Source organism: Alligator mississippiensis, chromosome 8, assembly GCF_030867095.1.
Source record: "Alligator mississippiensis isolate rAllMis1 chromosome 8, rAllMis1, whole genome shotgun sequence".
NCBI classification, from domain to species: domain Eukaryota; kingdom Metazoa; phylum Chordata; order Crocodylia; family Alligatoridae; genus Alligator; species Alligator mississippiensis.
In genome coordinates, this window is record NC_081831.1 from 40,553,232 (window position 1) to 40,577,597 (window position 24,366).

Sequence of the window (24,366 nt, forward strand, 5' to 3'; positions counted from 1 at the left end):
TTCTCCAGAAATACTGCCAGTTAAATGTCACCTGTGTTCTCTTTCTATAAAAGACATTACAAAACCCCCCTCCCATTCTCCCCACCCCAGAAAACATGCTTGCACACACACACACATACATCCCAACATACATCCCAACAGACTCACGCACATATGTTCTCATATTCACACCAGAAAAAACAGCTAGCAAACTCCTGAAAGTGGAAAAAGGCAACTTGCAAATGTGCCTTTGTTTTTTATATGCACCCTCCCCCCCCCATATTCCCCTTCCCACCCCAAGTAATTCCCTGTGTCCTGCCGCAGCTGTTCCAAACTAAATATTCTTTTTGTTTGTAGGTTTAAAAGATTATTTTACACTTGTGAGTGAAAGAAAAGAAAAAAGAAAAGAAAAGAAAAGAAAAGAAAAGAAAAGAAAAGATTATCATGGGAATGAAATTTCCCTCTCACTCAATGCATGAGAGGATAAATGGGAAAGAGCTGAGAGGAGATGCAGATGAAAGATTAAACTATTAATATTGAGAAGAAGAAAGGTATGACAGTTCAGTGGCAAAATGGAGGTGAGGGCAGCACATTAGTGAGCACATTCAAAGATAAACTATTCTCCCCCCTCCCCCGCTTCCACTCTGTCTTTTTTCTTTAACAACTTCTCTGTCTTTTTAGGGGTTTTTTTTGGTCGGTTTTTTGTTTACAGTGGTGAAGTCCTTCAGCAAGAAACCAAAATGGAGACAAGAACAGCCTTCTCTGGAATCAAGACCCCTCTTCTAGTTTCCTGCCTGTCCTTCCCCATCCCCACCCTGCCCTGTGTTGCTAAATGTGCTGAAAAGAGAAGAGTAAGCTTAGAATAAACCTAACAAACCAAAGGAGAAAATGCTAATAATAGCAAAGAGTAAAACCCAAACCAAAAAGACCACAGCACTCCTGTGTTGTCATTGTCTGAGTGTCTGTCCCTATCTCTCTTGGAGGCTGCAGGCATCAATTTACATAGTACAACCAGTAAATGAGGTTGAAGAATCCAAAGGTGATTGGAAAAATGATCCGTGACCACTTGTCAATGGTGCTGACATCTGCCAGGTCTGGGATTTTGAGCTTCAGCTTAGATGACCGCCGGCGGAGACGGCAGTTGGCACGGTTGCGGGTAGCGGCATGGTGGGTCAGCGGGACATGGCGGTCTAAGGTAAGGTGGTGGCCGAAGCCATCCCGAGAGGCCAGTTGCTTGCGGAACTGGATTCCTGAGCCTTCAAAAGACATGACAGAGTTTCGAGAGTCACCAACACTGCTCATCATGTCTGTGGCCAGCAGCTCATTGTTCATCTCCAAGGTGCTGAGAAGAATGTTGCCATATGGATCAACCTGGAATGGGCAAGAGAGAGGGCAGTGTTAACGGGGCACACACCAGGTCAGAGTTATCCTTAATGTCACTCCACTGACCATAGGGATAATTTGGATTATTTTCTACTGTAACAACAACACTGGTTGGGTCACCTGCCAGATGCTGAGCCTTGGACTTCTGGATTGGAAAGCATGAGCTACCACTGTTGGACACCAGGAACAAGCTACATTACCTTGTAACAAACTAATGCAGCTCTGTAATGTATTCTGTCAATCCAGGGGGCAAAGTGCCACCTGGTTCATGTTGGGTACCTCTGCATTGTGTCCTCAAAGGAGAGGATGGTCCCTGTGGGAGCAGGCAAATAGAACAAACATGGAGTAGGAATTTCCTTTGCACCTCAGGAGGAGAGTAGGCCCCCTGCCGCCACATTTGTGAAGGAGTACACTATGGTCTAGCACTAATGAATGAGGGGACTAGGTACACCTCTCACAAAAGAGAGAATAGCCCCTCCCAAGCCCACTCAGACTGAATGAAGATGGAGCATCTGCTTTCTCCAGTGAGAAAGGAGGGAAGGAACCAACCTGCTCTCTCACCCTCTTCTCTTCATACCGGTGGCGCTCGTTGTTTGCCTTGTTAATCCGCTCACTCTGCTTCTTCTGCTGACGAGGGCCACGCCCAAAGAAAATGTAATTAACGAAGGCATACTCTAGGAGTGCCAGGAACACAAAAACGAAGCAGCCCATGAGATAGACATCAATGGCCTTGACGTACGGGATCTTTGGGAGGGTCTCCCGCAAGTGCGTGTTAATGGTGGTCATAGTAAGCACCGTGGTGACCCCTGCAAGGAGAGGGCATGTCTGTTACCAAGATGGAATGGCTCCATATAATCCTCTCTTTTTGCTCTAACCAACCCTTCTGAGCAGTGCCAGAGAGAAGATGTGGGAGCCCTGGCTGCAGTCAGACAGCTCTCACATCTTCCCGTTACAAGGTCTTCCAGCAATAGTAGATGCAGGAAGGGGTGAAAGCAGAAAGATAATAAGAAAGATTATAACTGCTCTGTGTCCTAACTCTTGCTACAAGTCACCACAGGAAATAAAACAGGAGTCAGTTATCCAGGGGAGCATTGGCAGAGGAAGTTCAGAGTTGAGTATCACCAACATGATCTATATCAATCCCTTCTGGCTTTCCTGTGCCTTAGTTCCCTAGCAGATTCTTTTCCCCATCTTCCACCTTCATCCTTCACTCTCCACTCTCATTGTCCCTTATGACTTTGAGGTCTCTTTTTTTTTGTATTTACCTCTCTACCCCTCCTATTGTCTCCATTTCTCCTTGCCCCCTTTCCACTTTGCTTACTTTTCTAATTGCCTCCTATTCCTTTAGCTTTAGCCACTTCCTCTCCTTTTGGTAATTTCCTTCCCCATCAAGCCGGCTCACAATTTTCCCTCCTTAAATAGGCTTCCTAGCACCTTCCGTTTCTTTCCCTCCAACTCTGTCACCAGAATCCTGATTCCTCTTGCTTATTTTTGTGGCTTTCGTTTTTTTTTCTCTTTGCTCCATCCCTTCTGCTGTTCTCCCTTCTCCTTAGTCTTTCATCACTGCCTGGAAGCAGGTCAATGACAGCCTTTTTTCAATGAGATATACCAGTAATAGGCACGTGACCTCTCTGCTGCCTTTGAGACAGTAGACTGCTACCTCTGTAACTTTTTGTTCTCTCCTCACTTTCATAGTTCAGCTGTCTTGGTTCTCCTTCTATCTTGATGATTACTTGTTCTCTGTCCCTACATCTTTCTTCATCCATCTATCAAGCTCTTGGCAATTCCCCAAATTCTGTCCTTTGTCTTCAGCTTTCTCATTTCATTTGGTATGGGTCTCAAGTCTTTCCTGTCTCTATCCTCAACTTCTACTTATCTCCATTTTCATATTGTCTTCCAGTCTTCTGTGTATCCAAGGGCCACCCCACTCAATATTAGCATAACCAAACCTCTTGGATCTCTGTTCTTCATCTCATTCCTTCCATTTCTTTCCCTCCAACTCTGTCACCAGAATCCTGATGCCTCTTGCTTATTTTTGTGACTTTGTTTTTTTTTCTCTTTGCTCCATCCCTTCTACTGTTCTCCCTTCCCCTTAGTCTTTCATCACTGCCCTGATGCAGGTCACTGACTGCCTTTTTTTCAATGAGATATACCAGTAATAGGTGTATAACTTCTCTGCTGCCTTTGAGACAGTGGACTGCTATCTCTGTAACTTTTTCTTCTCTCCTTCTTGTCAACAAGCCAGTTATATTTGACCCTTCCTACCTCATATCCTCAAAGCAGAGACTGAACTGTGATTCAGAGACTCATCCTTTTTAAATATCCACAACTTCTGCTCTTTGGACAATGCTTATTTGGGCTTGCTCTTGCTCTTCTGCACTTAAACACTGACCCTCAAGAGATGCTGACAGCAGATGCCACTTCTGCTCTAATATTTGTAAGCAGAGGACTTCTATACCTACATTTGGAGACTGCCTCAATTAAAGGTAATCCAGTGTTTAGATATTTAGTTTGTTCATTTATCTTATTGCCTCTTGACCAGGGACATTGCACACTAAAAGAAGCATAAACCTAGTCATTACAAAACTGTAGATGAAGTCCCAGATACTGGGATGTGGAGATGCTAGGATAAGGGACTCTGATGTTTGAACTACATCTTTCAGCATTTATTGTGGTTCTTCTCCTTTTGATCAACTAAGTAATAACAGAAAGCTCAGCACATGTCTATTGTGATCTTTGGTTCTTTAAAAAAAAGAACATAAACAGCCTACTCTCCTAGCCCACCCCTTCTCCAAGGAAGCCCTGGTGGGGCATATCATGAAAAGACCTACCTAATGCCACCCGGGCAGCAGAAGCATCATAATTGATCCAGAATGAGACCCACGAAAGGATAGTGATGAGGATAGAAGGCATGTAAGTCTGTAGGATGAAGTAACCAATGTTCCTTTTAATCCGGAAACTCAGGGACAAACGGAGATATGAACCTGCCGATCAGATACCGAGAAGAGATGTCATTTGGCAGAAGGGCCAAGGCTGTGTGTGTAATAAGGAGGCAAGAGCAGGAAGAAGAATTACCCAGGAGTCATTCTGGTCCCTCCCTCTTACATGCAATAATAGATAGTGGGGAATCCTATGTATTTGTCCTTCCATAGATGATGCAAACTCAGTCACCTTCAGGAAGAAGCTCTTTGGAGCATACTTATTTGGGCCCACAGGTTTGGGTCTTTAACCACCAAAAAGCAGGCACCAAAAGAACACAGGTTCTTCCTTAAGCAGTGGAAAACAGAAAATTTCAACTCTTGGGTTCCATACTGACTCAGAAAAATAAAAAATAAAGTCTACTCAAATATAATGTAAAACTGTATGTTAGACATCCTGTGCAAACTCTGGACTGTACCAAAAGGATTCTGTCTGCCTTCACAGCTGAGATGGAACTCTTATTACTAACACACTTATGAGGTCCATGGTTAGATGGGAGACTTTGAATGTAATAGGTCTGATTCATTGACTTTCTTGTGCTATCTCTTCCACAAAATGTCTGTGTAGATGCACATCTTATTTTCCCATGTAACTTCCACAGAGGCCAATCCATATTGGGAAACTGCACACCAGATGTGCAAAAATCTGTAATTGTTTAAAGTTGTTCCAATTGCCTAGCTAACCTTCTAACAAGCATCATCATCATCATCTGCACTTTTATAGGGTTTTCCAGTGCCCAACACAATGAGGCCCTGATTTAAGTTGTGGCCTATATAATGGGCATGGTGTTTTCTTACTAGTTAAAAAAGGCTGTAATCAAAACTGAAGCATGGCCAGCTTTCAAGATTAGCAATAGATAAACCATCCGATGGGCAGTCTCACCATGTCCTTTCATCATGAACGCAAACAGATTCACTTCTCATTCAAAGGCTGCACACCTTCTTAAGGAAATATTATTCATGTTCTTGCGATCTCTATTGCAAATTCAAGAGCTAGTTGGAAACCACCTGGAAAGGGAGGCTGAAGTGAGAACCTTCTGATGAGACCCTGCTTGAGGGAAGTCAGCGTTATGGCTAGCAACCTGGAGGATAACTTTAACAAATGGCACTATTTACTGCTTGCTGTCCAGATTTCTAAAGATCCTAAAAATCAGAGTCAGTGGGCATAAAAGAGAAACCAAGTTTCCATAGGGGCATTCAAGATTAGGACCCTTGTCTTCAAAAATCCCAGGCAAGTGCTTCAGCATCCAAGTCAGAGAAGCAGTCACCTAGAGTTTTTCCAAAAGAATAATTACATGTCACCTTAAGCCCTTTAGAAAGAACCCTACCTGTGGTGAAGACCACTTCTCGGGTGACCAGTCTCTGCTCAATGATGGTGAACTGGGGAAGCTCCAGCATTTCCATCCCTGTGACAGCTGAGTCATTTCCTTGCCAGAAGAACACAATGTCATCAACCGTGTAGCCATCTGTAGGGGTGGAGAATGTAGGGGCAACATGAGCTGACAAGTCACGGCAAGCAGCACTTCCATTTTTATAATGCTTTTTTTTTTTACTGAATTTACCCAAACAAAACCCATTTATCAGTAAATAGTAAACACAGGCTCCTTTTGAGGGAATTTTATCCTTCCCCCACTTAGTAGAATAGCTACCAGGAGAAGGGAAAAAATGGCTAAGATACCTAGTGCTTCTGAGATTCAGAAGTAGAAGATGAAGATGGGGATTGGCTCTCCAATTTGTGGCCTGTGCCCCACAATCCTTCCTGGTTTGTGTACATCAGAAGCTTGTGTTAAAAGCAATATGTGCAGCTTTTCATTCATGAGGTGTCTGCAGGGGGAGATCACATATTGCTTTTTTGGGTAAGGACCATGAAAACAGTATCTCTGTATAAATAAAATATTTGAGCAAACAATGTTGTGAATTAAAAAATATCTAGAATTTAGGGCATTTCCCTAGATTCTAGACATTTCTACTTTGGCCAAAATTTGACCCTAGAGTAGTTGACAGTATTTTCTGGGAAGCTGAATGCTTTGATTAAGGAGCATTACTAGAATTACTAGTGGCAAGGAGGGGCTGGATAACTCAGAGGGTCCATAATGACCTAAAATAAATACCCCCTTAGGTTTGATTCTGCCCTGTGAAGGGGAAAGATGCGGCATGTACAGTCACAAGGTAACAAGTGCTAAGCAGAACCCGGAGCAGTGTCAGGCACAATCCTGCATTTACCAACTTGTAGCAAGAGAGAAGCCATCAAGGGAAACACACAGATGTGTGTCTCAGTAGCATGTTGATCATACTTCTATTTGCTGCCCTATTTTTACCTCACAATCTTGAGACTTAGGTTTTCTCTATACACAAAAGTGAACTCAGATTAAGGTAGGGTGGGAATTCAAAGAACAACTGTTTTTTCTTAGTGACTTCATATGTGCATATTCCTTCCAGAATGAGGCACTCCCATTCTGGGACAAGTATACTAGCAATGGTGTTAATCAGGAACAGTTTATCAGGGACAATCAGGGAGGAGCACTCCCATGTGTAGATGAGCTCTAAAAGTAAGTGTGAAAGGAGATTTTATTTCTCATTGCAAAAGACTAATTCTTAACCTTATTGTATCTACAGACAGCCTTTGCTCACAACATGCGCTGCAGCACAAGAACCTTGCAGAGCATAGCCCTGCTTAACGCTGTTTCACTTAGTGCTATTTTGCAATAACACTCATTTTAAATTGATACCTGATTCCACTTAGTGCTCAGTAAGTTTTGTTATAATGCTCACAGTCACCATCTTGGGTCATTAAAAAGCACTTTCAGTCACCATCTTGGGTTGTCAAAAATTTTCGGTTTCGCTTAATGCTCGTTTCACTTAACACTCAATTTTTCAGAAACCAATTAAGAGTTCTAAGCGGGGGTTGCCTGTATTAATACTGGCAATATTCAGGGAACCAGCTGGGTGGTTTGCTGCTTGGTGTGCAGATGTCCACAGGCACCATCATGACCTTATGGTAGTGCTGACTTAAGCAATGGCAGTTGAGTAGCCACATGTTAGATAGGTCATAAACACTGAACTCCTCTCCCAACCCTGGAAGCATATGGCTCCTACACAGCAGAGTCTAGGTGACTAAAGGTGGTGCTAGGGCAAACTGCTAAGTCTTGCCCATTATTTGCTCATTATTACATGTATTCAAAGGTGCTAACGTTTTTTCCAAATATTGGACCAAACTCACTAGTGGGGTAACATGGATGTTCCCCAGTTGGATCTGATTCACTAAACTAACTGATGTCCTTGTGTTTCTAGATATTGGGGATAGTGCTCCTGCCAGATGGTGCTTCCCTATTTTTCCCTATTTTGGGAAAAAAAAGATTGTCACTGCTGAGGCAGATGAGCTAGGGCTCAGCCTTCCTGTCACTCAGCACAGCCCTGTTCCCACACCCACTGCCAACTCCCATTGACTTGAATGGCACAGGGTCAGGTCATAAGGTCACATAGATCCACTGAGATTCAGGTCAGAAGGAACTGTTAGGCCACCTTATCTGATTTTCCTAGATTATAGGCAATTGCATGCCACCCAGTCACCCCCTGCAATGAATCCAAGAACCTGTGCTCATGTCTGGCTAAAGCAGATTTGAAGACAGCAAGAGACATCAAAAGTCTTCAAATCTACTACTCTCCTTGTTAATGGATTACAATGGTTAATCCCCCAATTGTTAAAAATTAATTTCTTATTTTTAACTTGAATCTTTCTGGACTGAGCTTCTGGTCTCTGGCCCTTGTTCTGCTTTTTACCACTAGATTATAGAGTGCTTTAGAATCCAGTGATCTGTAGAAGTACTTATAAACTACAAGCGAGTCACTCCTCATTCTTCTTTTTGATAAACTACAGTAGTTGAGTTCTTTAAGTCTCTCATTACTGCATCACTGTAAACAGTAGTTCTAGCCCTCAAGTAATTTCTGTGGATCTTACCTACACAATTTCCAATTTTACAAAATCCATCTTAAAATGTGGACCTCAAAATTGAACAAAACATCCCACTATTACTTTTACTAGTATTATATATAGAAGTGAAATTATTTATTTACCCCCCTACTCTCCTGCTTTACCACACTGGCTGTTTTTGTCACTACATTGCAATGGGAGTTAGTGTTAAGTTGCTCATCCACTATGGCCCTTACATCTTTTTCAAAATCACTGTTTCCATACACACTCCACAATAGTGTAGGCATGGCCTATATTCTTTGTACCTACATGTAGAACTTTTCATTTGGCCATATCCAAATGCATGTTGTTTGAATGAGTTACACTTATCAAATAATTCCGATTGCTTTGTATAACTGTCCTGCCATGATCTTCCCACATCACTGGGCATGGTTTTTGCAACAAGACCACATTATTACAGCCTTAGTGGATTAGAGGAGGAGAGACTAGCAGAGCTGCAGCTGGTGATAGGGCTGAAGGCAGAAGCATTTTTCTGGAACCACATCCCAAATGGTTCTCAAAGTGACATGCTACATGATGCAGAGATGCACCACCACAGTCTTTCTCCATGCCGTCAGTCCAAACCATGTTTTTTTTCTTTTGGCTGAGTTACAGTTGGATAAGTATTTATTAGATTTACATGAATACTTAGTTGATGCCCCAAATTTAACCTATCTTGCAATTGGCATAAGCAGCTGTGGTGGACAAGAATGTCTTCTAGATTCTACTTGTGTACTCTGTTTTTTAAATCCATCTCTGTGTCACTGTGAATGAGCTATTTTGGTGTTTTTTAAACCTTTGTTTATGTAGCACATGGACATAAAATAAAGAATGCTACAATTCCAGAGCTGTGCTCCTGACATCATCAGTCACGCTGGCATGCAAATAAGGAAGTAAATGAAATGGAGCCATTTTGATTTCCAATTTGCCAAATACATAAAAGGCAAAAGCGTTCAGGAGATAAATGTTGTCTCTTCCATCCTCTGCATGAGTTTTACAAATACTGCAAAGAAAACCAAAGTGCTGACTCTAACAAATTGGACTGACAGTAGCCCATTGACAGCAAAATCATGAGATGGGGAGTTGTAGGTAATTCCCTGCCTTCTGTTTTCTTGGTTAAACTGCAAAGTATCCTCAAAATACTGAGAGGTGCCAGATATGATATGTCATTAGTGCCTCCAGCAGGACCTAATTTACATTCCATTATCCTGGGACTCACTGACATAGAAATAGTTATGAGGCAAGATGGAGGTTTTATGCTGTGGACACAGTGGGACCATTCTTATAGGAAATACAAAGTAATTGCTACATCATCATTATGGTGAGACCCAGCATTTTGCACTATTCCTGTTGGAAACCGTAGTGCATTTTTTATAAGAAAGGGATAACTACTCACCTGGCCATGAAATGGTACTGGTGTTAAGGATGGCTTCACAATGGAAAGATTTTAGTTCCTGCCCTATTGCTGGAGTCCCATTTCCCCACACCTTCTTGACTTTTCATTTCTGGGTTTTCACCTGTGCCTCTCATTCTTTAAGTGGGGGACTGAATAACCAGGCCAGACTCTTTCCTTCTCCCCAGCCCAGTGACAACATATAAGATAACTGGGTATGGCACTCTCAGGACCCAGTCTGGGGCAGAGAACAAATGTTACACAGGTGGGGAGGGAGAAGGGTGAAGATGAAGGCAGATCTCCAGCAGCTCTGAGTGAAAAACAGCATGAAGCACACATGGGGGGAGGGAGGAAAGCTGAAATAACACGCAGGGAATCCCCTGTTTTCCCCTTCTTATGACGTATGCAGTACTTCTCATGGGGACTGGGAGGGATGGAAGTGGAAGGCATGAGGCATACGCACAGCTCTCAATTTCTAGTGTGCAGTTCTGTTGGTCCAGAGGGTATCTCCTCAGATCCATCATGCAAGCAGCTGTGGTGGTGATTCTGAAAGGGGAAAAAAATAAAGGAAGACATGAAAGTCGGGCAGCATTAGGGGCTGCTGTTTCCATAGTAACCGGGGAGAGCCGTTGTGGAGGAGATGTAGGTGTATGGGGTGGAGGACAGAACACAGTGCTTAAACCTCACCCTCAATGGCCTGGTTTAATCTTTCATGACTCACGTCATCAAGGCTGTATCTTTAGTAAAGGTGCAGGGGGGTGGGGGGAAGGCATAATGTTTTCTCCTCATATATAGATGGAGAGAGAGATAGAGACCAAAAAAGTAAGAGTAGGCAGAGTTATGGAAATGAGAGGGAAAAAGAGATGTTTCTGTTTGAAAGAGAGATAATATATTTGTCTTTTATATTTATGTGTATGTTGTTTAAGTTGCTCTGCAATGAGGTATGAGGAGGAATAATTTATCACAATATCTATCTATCCTTCCATCCATCCTTTCCCAGTCCCCATGACACCCACCCAATTCCATTGATCTACCACTCTTCACCCTAATCCATCTCATCTACCTTTTTATCATGGGGTCTGATATCCAAATGCCACTATCTGGACCTTTCTTTACAATGAATTACATGTTTCCTTGTCTTTCGGTTCACAATTCTGTGCACAAATTTGATGTAGCCCAAGCAGTTTGGAATTTAGGATTTTGATGCATGTGTGCACACATGTCTTTCCCTAAACACACATGTGTATATTTTTGTCACCCTGTCTTGATGTGGGGCTGGGAGAGTCCATGAGCATGTGGCTGTCCATTTGAATAGGTGTGGGTGAATACATTTGCATGCTGTGTGTCTGTGCAAGATTTCTGGAATACAGTAACTCATCCTGGAAATGTGGCATTGGCATTATCCCACTCTGTCCTCATACACACTGGAATTTCTCCCCCTCACCTAATCTCCCAGTCTTCTTTTAATGCAACCTCCTTTCTGTGCAGCATGCATGTGTGAGAGTAGCTAGCAGGGAAGGATCAGTTCCCTCTCCCCTTTCTCAATTAACCATCTGGAAGGCATTAATCAAGCAACACATTTTTTATGATGCAGGCATAACTACTGAACTGTTAACGGGAAAGCTTTGTTATCCTTTGAGCCTTGTCATTGGGCAGATGGAGAGACCAGAGAAAATGAGACTCAGATCAATCCAAAAAAATCAATAAGGAAGAGAAAAGAGCTAGAACAAGAGAAGGGGATTGATAAAGAGGTAAAGGGGGGTAGGGGAGGCAAAGGAAAGAGTGATAACACTCAACTGAGCCATGGATGCACATGGAGGGGAAGAGAGAGCACGCGCATCAATGAACAGCTGTCTCTTTAAGAAATCTTGCATGTTAAATTTATCTCTCTGCTGTCTGCAAAGACTGTTTGTAGAAGATGAAGCTTTGAGGAGAGCCTTTGCCACTGCCTGCTGTGCTATAAATAGACCCAAAGAGATGGAGGGAATTTATATATATCTTCCCTAGGTCTAGATACAACATTGCAACTAGCCTGGAAGGAGCTTAGGTAGGAAAGGACCTTTAACCCTTTAAATTAAAAGCTGGTTTAAAGGGGGAAGGCAGTGCAATCCAGTCCCAAACAATCACAGAGGAGTCTACATTTAATCTATTGTTTTCATGGTATTCAAGATTCGCACCTCCAGTGAAAGAGCTGGAAAGACAATTTCTCTCCAAATCCTATTATTTCTGAACAAGTTCATTAGAGTTCATAAGACATCACAAGAGAGCAGGCACAATAAATACCCATGGGGGACCCAAACCTCTTCAGGAGAAACCTGGGGGACAGAACAGTGGCCAATGCAGGCATATACCAAGACGGTAGATTTGTGGCTGGGTATGACTCATCCCTACGCTGCACTCAGCATACACTGTATATTTTATACCACACCCATGGGAAACAGTATTCACAAATGCATTCTTTATTTTCCCTACAGTGAAAGCTGTAAAAATGTATTAAAAAAAGATTGTCCACCCCATTTACAGGACCCGGTGGGCTAAAATCTTCCATAGTGTCCAGTCCAAGATCACTGTCTATCTAGCTTGCCTAAACAAAGGGCACTGAGGGGAAGCATGCCCTGATCTTGGAGTAGGCTCACAGCACAACTCCAGACTTGCAGCAAAACTCAACCATCACCTGCAGTGCTGGTTTCCAATAAAGAACACGGCATGGAGTGCTAGGGATGCAGCACTCCAGAGGCCAAATCGTGTCCTTGCAGGTATCAGCATAACTCAGGAGCCGCACCATTGATTTGATTAGGTATATGCTAGATTTATACCAAGGTAACTTATGCAGGATTTGACCTTCCAAGTCAGATCAAATAATGTCTTTCCATTTTATTATTTGGGGATGTTCATTCCTGTGAGGTAAACAGAATAAAGGTTATATTGGTTTCAGAGTATCAGACAACTGATCCTCTTCCTTACAAATAAAATCACAGGTCCTTGACTGGCCAGCAGGTGTGTGACCTGCTGACTGGCTACAACCAGGTAGTAAGTTGGCCAGCTGTGACCTGTCCTGCTCACCTCCCATGCTGTGCTGTTACCTAAGTGACTGAAGGGAAAGCAGGTGGACTCAGAGTTCTGCCCCAGCAGCTGGTGGGGATTCTTTTGCTTTTCAAATATGTGTCTTGGGGTCCCTCCGACTGTGCCATCTGGACTCCATGAAACAATTTTTACTCCTCTCCTGAATTACTATAAGTGATGGTACAATCAGAAAGGTGAACGTTCATATCAAGGGTCAGCAAATTAATGAATGCAGCTCAGTCTGAAGGGGGGCTGCTGCTTGTCACCTGGCTGCCACCACTACCTCCCTCACCAGCAATTCCATTTCCCATTGCTTTCCCCAACTGCTGATTGTTGCCACCATCCCAGTTTGGCAGGCTAAGTAAAATCTCTTTATTGAACAGAGCAGACAAAATGGAAGACAGAGTCAAATGGGTTACCTATACTGGCACACTGACAGAAGCCAAAGGCCTGATTTGGACAGCTGGCCTGTTGACTTCAGTTGGTATTGAGCCAGGGTGGGGGCGGGGGAGTCACTCAGACACTTGCACCATCTCTGGGTAGTGTGTGGTACTTGGTACCATGGTAACTTGGAGGGACAATGCTATCTAATATAAAGCAGGGGTTGGCAACCTATACCCCGTAGGCTAAAGAGATTTAGCAGCATTACTGTACAGTAGCATCCCTGAACAGCTTTTTGGTGATGCTGACTGTGCAGTAGCTTGTTACTACTGCACAGTAGCATCGTGTCATGTTTTGTGCCATGTGGTGCTACTGTGCAGTAGTAATGAGTTACTGTGCAGTGAGCATCTCATGTAGACACAGCCACTGCCCCTTCCATGTTGGCTATCTCAAACAGGAGATGAAATGCTGAGGGAACTAGGAAACTTCATTCTCCTCTTATAACCACAGATGGTCCAGAGCAGGACTAGGCACACTAGCAATCTCACTGTACCCCAGCCCATACTGTACATACTCTGGGAGCAAGGCATGCTGGCATCCAAGGCCATCAGACTAGTACTGTGTTAGATGTAGATGTTCAACAACACTGTTTATTGGGTCAGTGCAATGCGTTTCACATAGGAGATGAAACAGGCAGGCAGACAGACATTCTAATGTTTGTCGAATAAGGACTCTTGAAAGGCTGTTTGTTAAAAGAGTGGTAAAGAGTGAGAGCATAAGGACGAAAATGTGGGGGATTGGGAGGGATGAGAGCACGTGTGGGAAGGGAGGAGGGAGGAGAGGCAAAGGGCCACAGAATAGATGGGGGAGATGACAGGATGAAATGGAGGGAGGAGAAGGAAAATAACACAAGAGGGGTCACGAGAGGTAGCGATGAAAAAGAGATATCAGGGAAAGCAGGAGAAGAATGAGAAGTTAAAAGATAAATCAGAGGAGGGGCAGAGCCTCACTCTGTAAGAAAGGAATCTAAGAGAAAGACAACAAACCCATCCTACTGTAATAGTTACAGACAGAGAGCAGTGCCTCCAGGAGAAATGACAAAAGAGAAAGGCAGAGAATGGGATTGGAGAAAACCAGAGGGAAGGATGTCACCCTCCCCTTGACATTACAGTTAGGCACTGGAATACTGCCAAACTGTATCTTTCCCTAAAAAAATATTCAGAATGGTTGTGGTATAAATTTTTTCCTACTTGGAAACTCAGTATCTAGCAAAGGAAGGAACTCAGCGGTAATTTGCACAGTGAAATGACCTGCTGTCACAGTCCTCCAGTGACCACAAGCACTGCCTAGACATGATCTCCCCTGCTACCCTATCCCCCCAAATCATCCCCCTTTTCACCCCATCCTCTTTGGAGGAAGATATAGTTCTGCCTTTCCATGGGAATAATGTTATGTAGTCACTGCAAAACAGCAAGGAGGAAACAGAGCTACCATTTCTCTACATTGCTGGCAACATGCACACAGTACATTTTGAGTAGATGGGGCAGTAGGAAAATTGCAGATTATTTTAAAGGGGGGATATAATCTCTGGACGTGTTGAGCAGTTCAGACCAAAAAAAGTGTGGTTAGTGTGTGTGTGTGTCCCCACTGCCCTCTAATGGACTGTGTGTCATGGACACTATATTTTGATAGCAGATGCTGAGAATTCTTCAGTACAAGCAATAGAAGCACAATATTTTGGAGCAGAAGCCATGAAGCTATGAGTGGCCACTGCATAAAAGCTGGTGACACCAGCCAAGTGCCTTGGTAGCAGCTGATTTGTTACACCTTGAACTATTCCCCAGCCAGAGCTTAAACTAAACCTTAATGGAATGCCCACTTAAACCCCTTTCTTCTCATTATATTCTCATCACTGCCATTTCTGTAAAGTAGAAAAGAGAGGCTATTCTCTCGCTGTGACCTGCCAGGTGCCCTCATTGCCTGCTGCATTCAGAGAAACTTACTGAACTGCCTGCTTAGGTGAGAACCAAAACTCACAGCAATAATACAAGTGAGCCTTTTCTCATTAGAATCTTATTAGATCGGAAGTCTGGACAAAATTATAAAAAGCACTGGGAACTAGTGGGAAGAGGCAAATGGAATCTTTAAAGGGTTTTTCCTATCACTAACTTGGACAGAGGATTATTAGGCTCTATGTATGGGTGACAGGAAGGGGAAAGAGCCACCCCAATTTCCTGTTTCCATTACTTATCCTATCTTCATGAGCTGAGAGCAGTAGGGAGGACTGCCTCATCACAATTGTAGCTCTGCCAGGACTCCTGAATCATAAAACTGATCACTTAAGGGCTCCTCCAGTCTCAGAAACTTAGTTCGCAAATACCCACCGCCCATATCAATCATTTATTTTCCTTCTCTGATCCTCCTTTGTGCAGTTCGTTTATTAATGGCTTCTTAGTTAGAGTGATTACTTAAGGCTGCAGGCATGGAGGGAAACACTCAAAACCAGTATTATAAGACTGCCATGTTCAAGTCTCTGCCTATGCCGGTCTCAAAATCTGAAGCCTGGGATAAGTTCTAGAGCATCTGCTCCAGACAACTTCCTAGAACATCCCTGAATTGCCTCATATCCCAATTTCACCCAGTTTTCTGCCTCACCTGTTTTCTCTGTGCCTTTAGCTCATGTTTCAATCAGAGTAGCTCCCTCAACAAAACCTCTCCATTCTACTTATTCAGGTACATTCTTGGGGCTCTCATTTTCCTTTTTTTTCTCTGCATCTTTATCAAAGTGGCTAGCGAAAAAACAGCCACTACCTGTTAGACTCAAATGGCAAATTATTGCCCCAAGCTCCCACTGTTTTCAAAAGAAGCAGGATCAGACTCCTAATGGGGATTGTGGATCTTTCCATGGAGAGAAACTAAGACAATTGCACTTGAATCAAAAACAGGCCAGTAAAAGGCACTCTCAGTTTGTTTCCTATGTTCTGCTTTTTTTCAGCCAGGCATTGGTACACACCCTCATACACAGTCCAGTCAAAGAAACAATGTTTTAGGTTTTTTTAGCTCTGTAACAGGGCAGCCTGTCCCTTGTAAGAGGAAACAGTCAACATTGTTAAGAGAGCCCAGCTGCAGGGCCTTTCCATAATGAGGGTGTATCCCATGAGGAGCTTGAAACCTCCTGGGAGAGAGCAGAAAAGGAAGCAAGATGTGCACTGAACAATTTGCTGCATGGAGGGGTCAGCCTGCTGTGCTAAGGCCAGAGCCAAAGGGGTTCCCATCACAGCACCCACGATGGGACAGCATCATTTTGTTTTGCTTATTTTCTTTGTTTAAAAGACTGGTGTTATTTGGGAGGACAGCTGAGGAGCTCCTTAGGGAGCAAAGCTTGCCTGCAAAAGCCAGCAGTCTAAGAAACCTCCTTACAAGCTCCTTTTAGCAACTTGTTATATTTCAGTTCTCTTGAGAAAACAAAGGCACCACAATCCCTTAAGGACAAAGACATAAGAAGCACAGAGATGTTAGCATCTACAGTTGGAAGGAAACACAGAAGCAACAAGGCAATAAGTGGGACATGTGAGGGCTAACCCCAGGCTTTTGAACAGGGTAGAGTGAATGAGGTGGGTGGAACGGAGAAAAGCCACATTTTGCTGATTGAGAAAACATTCAAACACTAAAGTCCTGAAGTTTTCAAAGTTGTTTTATAAGAATGTGCTAGAAAATGTCATCTTCTACTTGGCCGTTAGCAACTTCCAAAGGCCCAGTAGTTTTATAAATCACTAGTGAATTTTGCTTTTTCCTTGCAAATCCTTGTACATCATACTACAACCAGCAGTGTGGCAAAAGCTTGCACATGTTTACATTGACTTCACATGCATAAAGTGTGTTCCCTACTTCCTGCACAGCTTGACTATGCTCCTCTTCCTTTCTGAAGTGAATGCCATGTGTGCTTTCTTTGTGAATGTACAGCATACAAAGGAATCAAAATGGAAAATACAAGTGATTCTGGACCAATGCACATTGGTATAACAGGTGAAAACAATCCATTGGGGCTGGACCTCCATGGTAAAAGGGTCTGGAAAAGCACAGCACCAAATACGAGGTCAAAGGTACATTTTCCAAATTACTTTTTGTGAAGAAAAGTGACTAACCTAAGGCATTCTTTCATAACAACCAGCATGAGTTAGCAAGAGACTTTCTCTACAGTGACTAAAATGCTGGAAGTTGACAACAATTGCAGAATATCTGCTATGGGTTAGTCCTTCCAAGTATATTGGTTTCTCTCTTTCATGGCATCATGGACATTAGAGGTGGGCAGGATCTGTGGGATCCTCTGAGTTCCTTTCCCCCAGTTCCAGGATAGCTCTTGACAGTTTATTCTTCAGGGCTGGGATTTTCTCTTCATCTCCTGGAAAACTATTCTGACATTTCACTTATATTTTAATTTTCTTATGCATCATTCTTTGCTTGTAACTGTGCCCCTTGTGCCACTCTAAATATGGGAATTCTCTCATTCCCTTGACATTAGTCTGCAACCAAATCCAAATGATGGCTTTGACAATAGCTCTTTGCATGATGTCTCTACTCTCAGCCCCATGATGAGTTTAAACCACTTTTCCTGAACCCCTTTCTGTGTCCCTACAAATTTCTCTCAATGAGGTGTCCTAGCACTTCAGGAGCAGGCTTTTCTGATAACTCCATGATGCAACAATGCTTCATGGTATTTAGCATGAAGCCTGGCAGGATTTTCTGATGCAAAATGGGCTCTGACTCAGCTGCGGGGCCTTGGGATATTTGGCTAATGGAGCCCCTCAGGCTGAGTTGGTGTGTTGCTTCTGATTGGGAGCTCCGATATGCTTTCTTCTGCTTCTGTCTGCAGAAAAGCAAGAATAGACAGAGCCTAGTAAAAGTCATGTCAGATCTCCCACACTAGCACTGGCCATTTGGACAACTGAATCACCCCTTTCTCATTTCCCAGACCAGTGCCTTCAACTGGCAAAAGAGCAAAACAGTTCAACTATTTTGCTGGCAGGATTTTCTGATGCAATATGGGCTCTGACTCAGCTGCAGGGCCTCTGATAGGAGGAAGAGTCAAAGACTCTGAGAAAAGAGATCAGAGAACAATGTAGGTGGTGCTCCTCTAGGGTGAGGCAGAAGGTTCAACCCTTGAGAGGCCAAAATAATACAGGCTTCCTAGAGCTCCTGAGAGAAGTGCTGGCCACATGATCAATGCAAACTTGCTTGGCCCTCATTATAGCCCCATGGCAATCTAGGCACCAGTGGCCATAAACTGCACAATGGATTGGGAACTGGACGTAACAGAGAGCACTGGGATCTATACTTTGCAGATAGTTCTGGGATGGAAGAGTAGTAGGAAGGATCTGGGCCTCTGGAGGAGTATGCTGATGGGCAAGGGGACAGCCCAGGTTTCATTGTTCAGATAGGAAGGTGCAGTGTGCTCCCTTTCCAGCCTCAGCCCTTTGAGGTGGGTTTATTTCCTTATTTCTCCTAACATAAAATGGCAATGTGCCTGGACTTGTGTATGTGGGTGGGTGCTCGTTTGTGTTTATGAGTAGGGAAGCAGGTGTGTTTACAGTCTGCAGTCTATATGACCACACATACACACACGTACACAGATATACAAATCCACTTTAAAGAGATGATAAGGAAATGTTATAAACCATCTTTCACAGGCACTTTTCCTCCATGTCTCAAACTACATATAAGTTGCAGTTCTGATGTTCTCTCTTCAGAATGCATTAAACACTATTCTGTCATAACCCCTCCCTCCTCTTAAAATCCTTGCTTGTGAGGATGGCCCTTAGTATTTCCACAGAAGTTTTAGGTCTGGAGGTCAAATCACTCTGCATTTGGCTGTTCAGAAGGCACTCCTCAGGCTGATTGATAGTCCAGCTTTGCATCTGACGTTGCCCACTCTCAACTGCACTTCTTCCTCCTGCAGCCCTGACAGCTCTCTATCACTGGAAGTCAAGGGATTTTGAAATTAGAGATAATCAAAGCTAGGAATATCTATTTAAGGGGAATTTAAAACTTGTTTTCAATCTTAATCACAACACATCCAAATACATTCCAAATTTCCTGCAAAACTAGTTTTCCAAAAAACCCAAAAATATACATTTCAGAATTTTTAAGAATGATATTGTATGGATTTATATTAATGGAATTAAATAATATAATGATTGAAATGATTTTGTGACATTGTTATTTGACTAAAAGCATAAAACTTTCTTTAAAACAGGAGATACTTTTATCTAAAAGGGTATTCCAATCAGTATTAAATTGCAACTGTTTTAAATTATTTAAAAAAATATAATAAATAGGATGTTTCAAGTAGTATGTATCATATATTGAAATGTCAGCACTAATACTAGTGCATAATGCCTCAACATAATGAAAAAATAATAAAAATGTGTGTGTGAAAAACGCATACAAAAGAAATACAATTCAAAATGAAATTTTAGAATTATTCTGTGGAAAAAAGTCTTCCAATATGAAAAAAAATTCCCATTTTAAATTTCTTCCTATGGATATTTCATTGAAAAATAATACAATTTGGAAATAAAGAAAAACTGTTGTTAGAAACAAGTTTTCCAAAAAAAAAAAAGAAAGCTGTTTCAACACCTAGCGAAGAAGTTGTTTCCAGCCAGCTAAATCAAGCTTATTCTCCCCATTTATTTGTATTATTTCCCCAGACTGAATCATATCTTATTATTTTCCTGTTCAACTCCTTTAGGGTTCTCCTCTTTCACCCAATGCCTCTTCCTTCTGTCATATTTGAAACTCCTCCCAATTTAGTGTCACCTGTGAATGCCATAAAGCTGCTGGTTATGCCATCTCTTAAATATTTATTTAATGAAGGAGCTAGACAAGACCAGATCTCATGTTGACTCCTAAGAAACCTCTCTCTCCCAGATCACCTCTTCTGACACAACACATTGCTTTCAGTTAGTTCTACTGGTTGGTGATTGCCATGAGCCTTTGATCCAAACCAAAGCAAGTTAGTTTTGGAGTAAGCTTTTTGTCAGATGCTGTGTATTAGTGGTTTCATGAGATGATCTTACATCTGCTGCATCCCCTTCATCCACTTATCTGTTAAGTGTATCAAAACAAGCACATGTGCATCTTTCCAATATAGGGACTTTCACAATGAGCAATTGGGGAAAATAAAAGGCTTCATTTACTCGTGAAAACAAATAGTATCTTGGAACCTGGTCTTAGTCTCTCTGAGGTTAAGAGCAGAGCTCTCATTGATTCTGGTGGGCCATAACTGGGCCCCTGGTGGTTGATTCTGAGCCTTTCTGCCAGATGTACCAGTTTTCTGGCAGGGAGCTAGAATGACCCAGATCAAATCTGAGGTTAACAGGCACTAGGACCTGGCTGCCTCCACTGTTCTCCTTGCCACCTGAGTGTGGCATGGGGTATAGAGCCTCCCCACTTCCCTAACAGTTATCACTGAAGCTATGGCTCCAGAGTCTGGATTCAAAGGCTCCAGAGGTTTGTAGATTGCTGATCCCTGCACCGGAGCATAAGCATCACAGGGATAAAACCACTGGAATATAACTTTCTGCATTCCCACATCAGTTTTAAGGTATGTGTATCAAATTTTTGATCCAGCCCAGCTTCAGTTTCAGACAGAACCTGGCATGAATTTAGACTCCTATGCTTGAGATCATAGTGCCCTGCAAAGAGAGTGACCTACACACCAGAAGTCTAGCAAATAGCATCAATGAATAACTTCACTGCAGGATCAACTCCAAGATGAGGGTGAGGCAGGAAAGATGGTAGGATATGAAGACGAAAACAAAGATTGGCACATAGCAGGAAAGATCAAGGCAACTAACTTTGAGAAACACAAGACAGATAGTCAGTACCAAGAACAGATTCTCTCTAGTATGAAACCTAAGTGTTAAACTTTTATCAAAGAAGCCATCAAATGCTACAAAACCCCAAAGAACCCAAACTGAAGAAAGAAGGCAATGTTCAGAAGAACCCTGAAATTGTCCTCCAATATGTTTGTGGATACAAGTACTTGGTACCAGCAAAAACACAAAAGCAAATTTAGAAACTAAGATGAAGTCTCTTAAAAATGATGACCCAGATCTCTATGAACAAGATGGCTGGATCTATTAAAGTGTTCCCTGGGGCCTGCTATCACTCAGAAGCCTGCATTTTTATCACAGGAAGAAAGGCATCTCCTGACAAGACCTATGACGTGAAGTGAACGCCAGCAGTGCCCACTGACAGCAACAGGAGATGCAAATGTTCAGTACCTTGGAGAATATTTGTGGTAAGAATACTGCTGAGGGAAAGTAACAGCTCTCATGTAAACCGACATGAATGTAGGACCTTAAAGAAATGGGGGAGAATGATCTGATTATTTTCTCTCTCATTATCCCAGGTGCCATCCCTATAGTCTTACCTCTAAATGTGGCCTGTCCAAGGCTGTTCTTGGCACTGTCCAAAGAGCGCTACTGGCTCTTAGGATGTGTATACACACAAAATGAACTTGCAACTGTAGCATGTGCTACCATACATATGCTATCTTAATTTAGCTAGAACACATAACACTTGTAGTTAAGATGTGATGGTATAGTCTTCAGCAAACAGCCAAACCCTCTGGAGAGCCTGTCTATGAACGTTGTCTTCCAGTTCAAGCTAACACCTCCATCACCATCACTACATTGCAATGTTACACATTCCAGCCAGATTAAGCTAGTCCAGGCACACTGGTATTTGCTACAATAACACCTTCATTTTGTACCCTTGGGGCATGTCTACACCATTAAGCCATGTTAGGAAGTGCTTGGGTGAAGCACAGTGCACTCACTCCACTCCAAAATGGATGCCATGTAACCACCTGTTGTGCTGTGCCTATCTGTATCATTAAACATACCTAAGATAGCAAAGTCATTGGTTGGCACCCATCATGGCTCTACAAAACTTGCATACATCCATTTTGAGGGGCAGCACATGTGAAGTGGCACTCCCTGGTGTGGTCGTCTGGGGGTGTATGCATACCCAAATTGTATTTCCATGCTGCAAAAAAACTGTGTTCTTAATTCATATTGGCTAATCCACATTGGCTAATTCAGATTACAACACCAGAGAAAACAAGGTTTTTGACATCAGTCTTCCTTGTAGGCTTAAACTCAAGCTGCTGTCCTGAATGGGTGCTTAAATTGTCTTGTGTTCCTTGTTATTTTAACCCAAAGTAGACAACCTTAGTTGAGACCACCATGTTTTTTGGTTGGTGTGTTATAAATATAGACCTGTCAATGAAGTTGGATAGAATCCTCACAGAGATCCACAGAGTGGCATGTACTGGAAACTTCATCAAAATATGAAACATCCTCTAACATAGGAAAGTTTGGGGTACCCTTTTCAAAATAAATCTGTTGGTGTGACAGGGCACTTGGTATGGCTGTCACTTTAAGAGAAGAGGGACTGCTCAGTTAGCAGCCTGCAAGTGTGGCAAGGGCCAATTAGGGAGTTACCTGACCAGATGGGGGCCAGGCATATAAACCCAGGGCTAGAGCTGGTCAAGGACTCTAGCCCTGGGAGCCAGAACAAGAGGATCTCTTGGCAGCAGGGCTGCAGCAAAGCTCCTAGCAGAACAGCTGAGTTGGGTTAGATGTCTATCCCTAGTCATTTTGGCATCTGATATGTTCAAAATAAAGGTTGCAATATTTTTTTTAATGGGCAAAGTATGTTTTTGCAATGCCACATGCTCAAAATGACTAAACTGATTTGGCTCAAACTTTCCATAAATACTCAGTCCTGGTCAGAGACCAAACCCGGAATATTTAATCTGATCTCTAATCTAAATGAGTTATGAGCAAGTGAAAATGTGAGCTTCAAATGGAAACAATAGGCAACTTGAATGAAAGTGGCCTACATTGGTGTGGGGCCTCAAATATCCCTCCATCCCTAATACTGATCTACCACAAATCATTTTAGCTATAAAAAATGCAGTGACTTTTGGCGTGGAACATGATTTTAGACACACAGAAGTGAGCAACACTTGAGCAAATCTCTCTTGCCTGCTGGCACTTCTTTTAAAATGGAGCTTGGGAGAAGTAGGTGATAAGATGAATGGCAATGGTGTTCATAACCAAGCACATAATGAAAACTCCTACTATGCTTACCTCAGGCCATAGAGCACAGTCCCATCTGGATGGAGCCGGATCATACGGTTCTTCACTGTCACTCCATGTAGGAAAGACTTCTTGTCATTCAGGAAATATGTGTCAGGGAGCCACAACTGGTCAGCCACACGGTTGTCCAGGGTCAGGTTTAGAGGAAGGTCATTATACGCTAGGCGCTTGTCCCGCCAGCTCTGCTGGAAGTACATGGTGATGGTGTAGTCCTATGAGAGGAAACACCCAACCGTCAGTCTGTCCCAAAGGAGAGACATTACTCATTCTTCCCAAAAATGCTGCCTTGGAGACATCTATTATGATGCCAAAATGTTTACATCCACATGCCTCAATTCCACACGTGATGTTTTATAGAAATTATGCCATTTTTTGAAAGAGCTGCGCTCCAGGATAAAGAAATGAACTTTCTAGAGAAGGAAGTGATTTGAGTTGTCACTGATTTAACATTTGATGGATACAGCCTGCGGCAGTACATCAACCCATTTACTCCTCTGCTCTGCTCAGTGCTCCTTAATACCAATATCAGAGTGTGGTAGAAGATGGGGACAAGCCAACAAATGCAAATTTTGGCTCAACATTCCTAAATGTCAGGGAGTTGAAAACCTCAAAACTGCTCCGGCTTGTGTGTACCCCAGTTAACTTTTAATTATAATATTAATAGTCATTTTGATGGCCCTCCTCCCCACAGTACCAATGGAGCTCTGGCAACAGAAGCTTCCCTAATCAGTTCCAGAGCCTGGATCTTTGGAAGGGACTCTGACTTGAGTTTGGCTGTATAATGGTTATTTTGCATTTCAGTAGCCCCCAGGGGCCCTAACCAAGAGCAGGGCCCATCAAACTAGACACAAAACAAACATTTAATAGGAGACAGTTCTTGAAAGGCTTGCAGTCTAAACAGACATGAAAGACTGTAGCTGGGTGTGGGAGAGAGACACCAGCTATCAAAATGACTTGCCCATGTTCACACAGCAGTTCAGTGGCAGAGCTGGGAATAGAACACAGACTTCCTGAACTGTCCTGTACATTGTGCTATAATTCTCCCTCCTC

The 24,366-nt window shown here is 42.8% G+C and overlaps 1 protein-coding gene across 2 annotated transcripts in view; it reads right to left on the reverse strand.

The window, feature by feature from the left end:
* Positions 1-808: 808 nt before the first annotated feature.
* The window catches only part of GABRQ (gamma-aminobutyric acid type A receptor subunit theta), a 126,286-nt gene continuing 102,728 nt past the window's right edge, over positions 809-24,366 (reverse strand). The window contains exons 4-9 of one of the 2 annotated variants that reach the window (XM_059733113.1): positions 23,308-23,528; positions 10,167-10,249; positions 5,669-5,806; positions 4,194-4,346; positions 1,924-2,168; positions 809-1,350 (exon numbers count right to left, since the gene is read on the reverse strand). In XM_059733113.1, the coding sequence (XP_059589096.1) occupies positions 973-1,350; positions 1,924-2,168; positions 4,194-4,346; positions 5,669-5,806; positions 10,167-10,249; positions 23,308-23,528 (1,218 nt within the window). In that variant the 3' untranslated portion in view covers positions 809-972. Of the gene's footprint in view, positions 1,351-1,911; positions 2,169-4,193; positions 4,347-5,668; positions 5,807-10,166; positions 10,250-23,307; positions 23,529-24,366 lie in introns of both variants that reach the window. The other variant, XM_006257840.3, reaches the window with a different exon arrangement.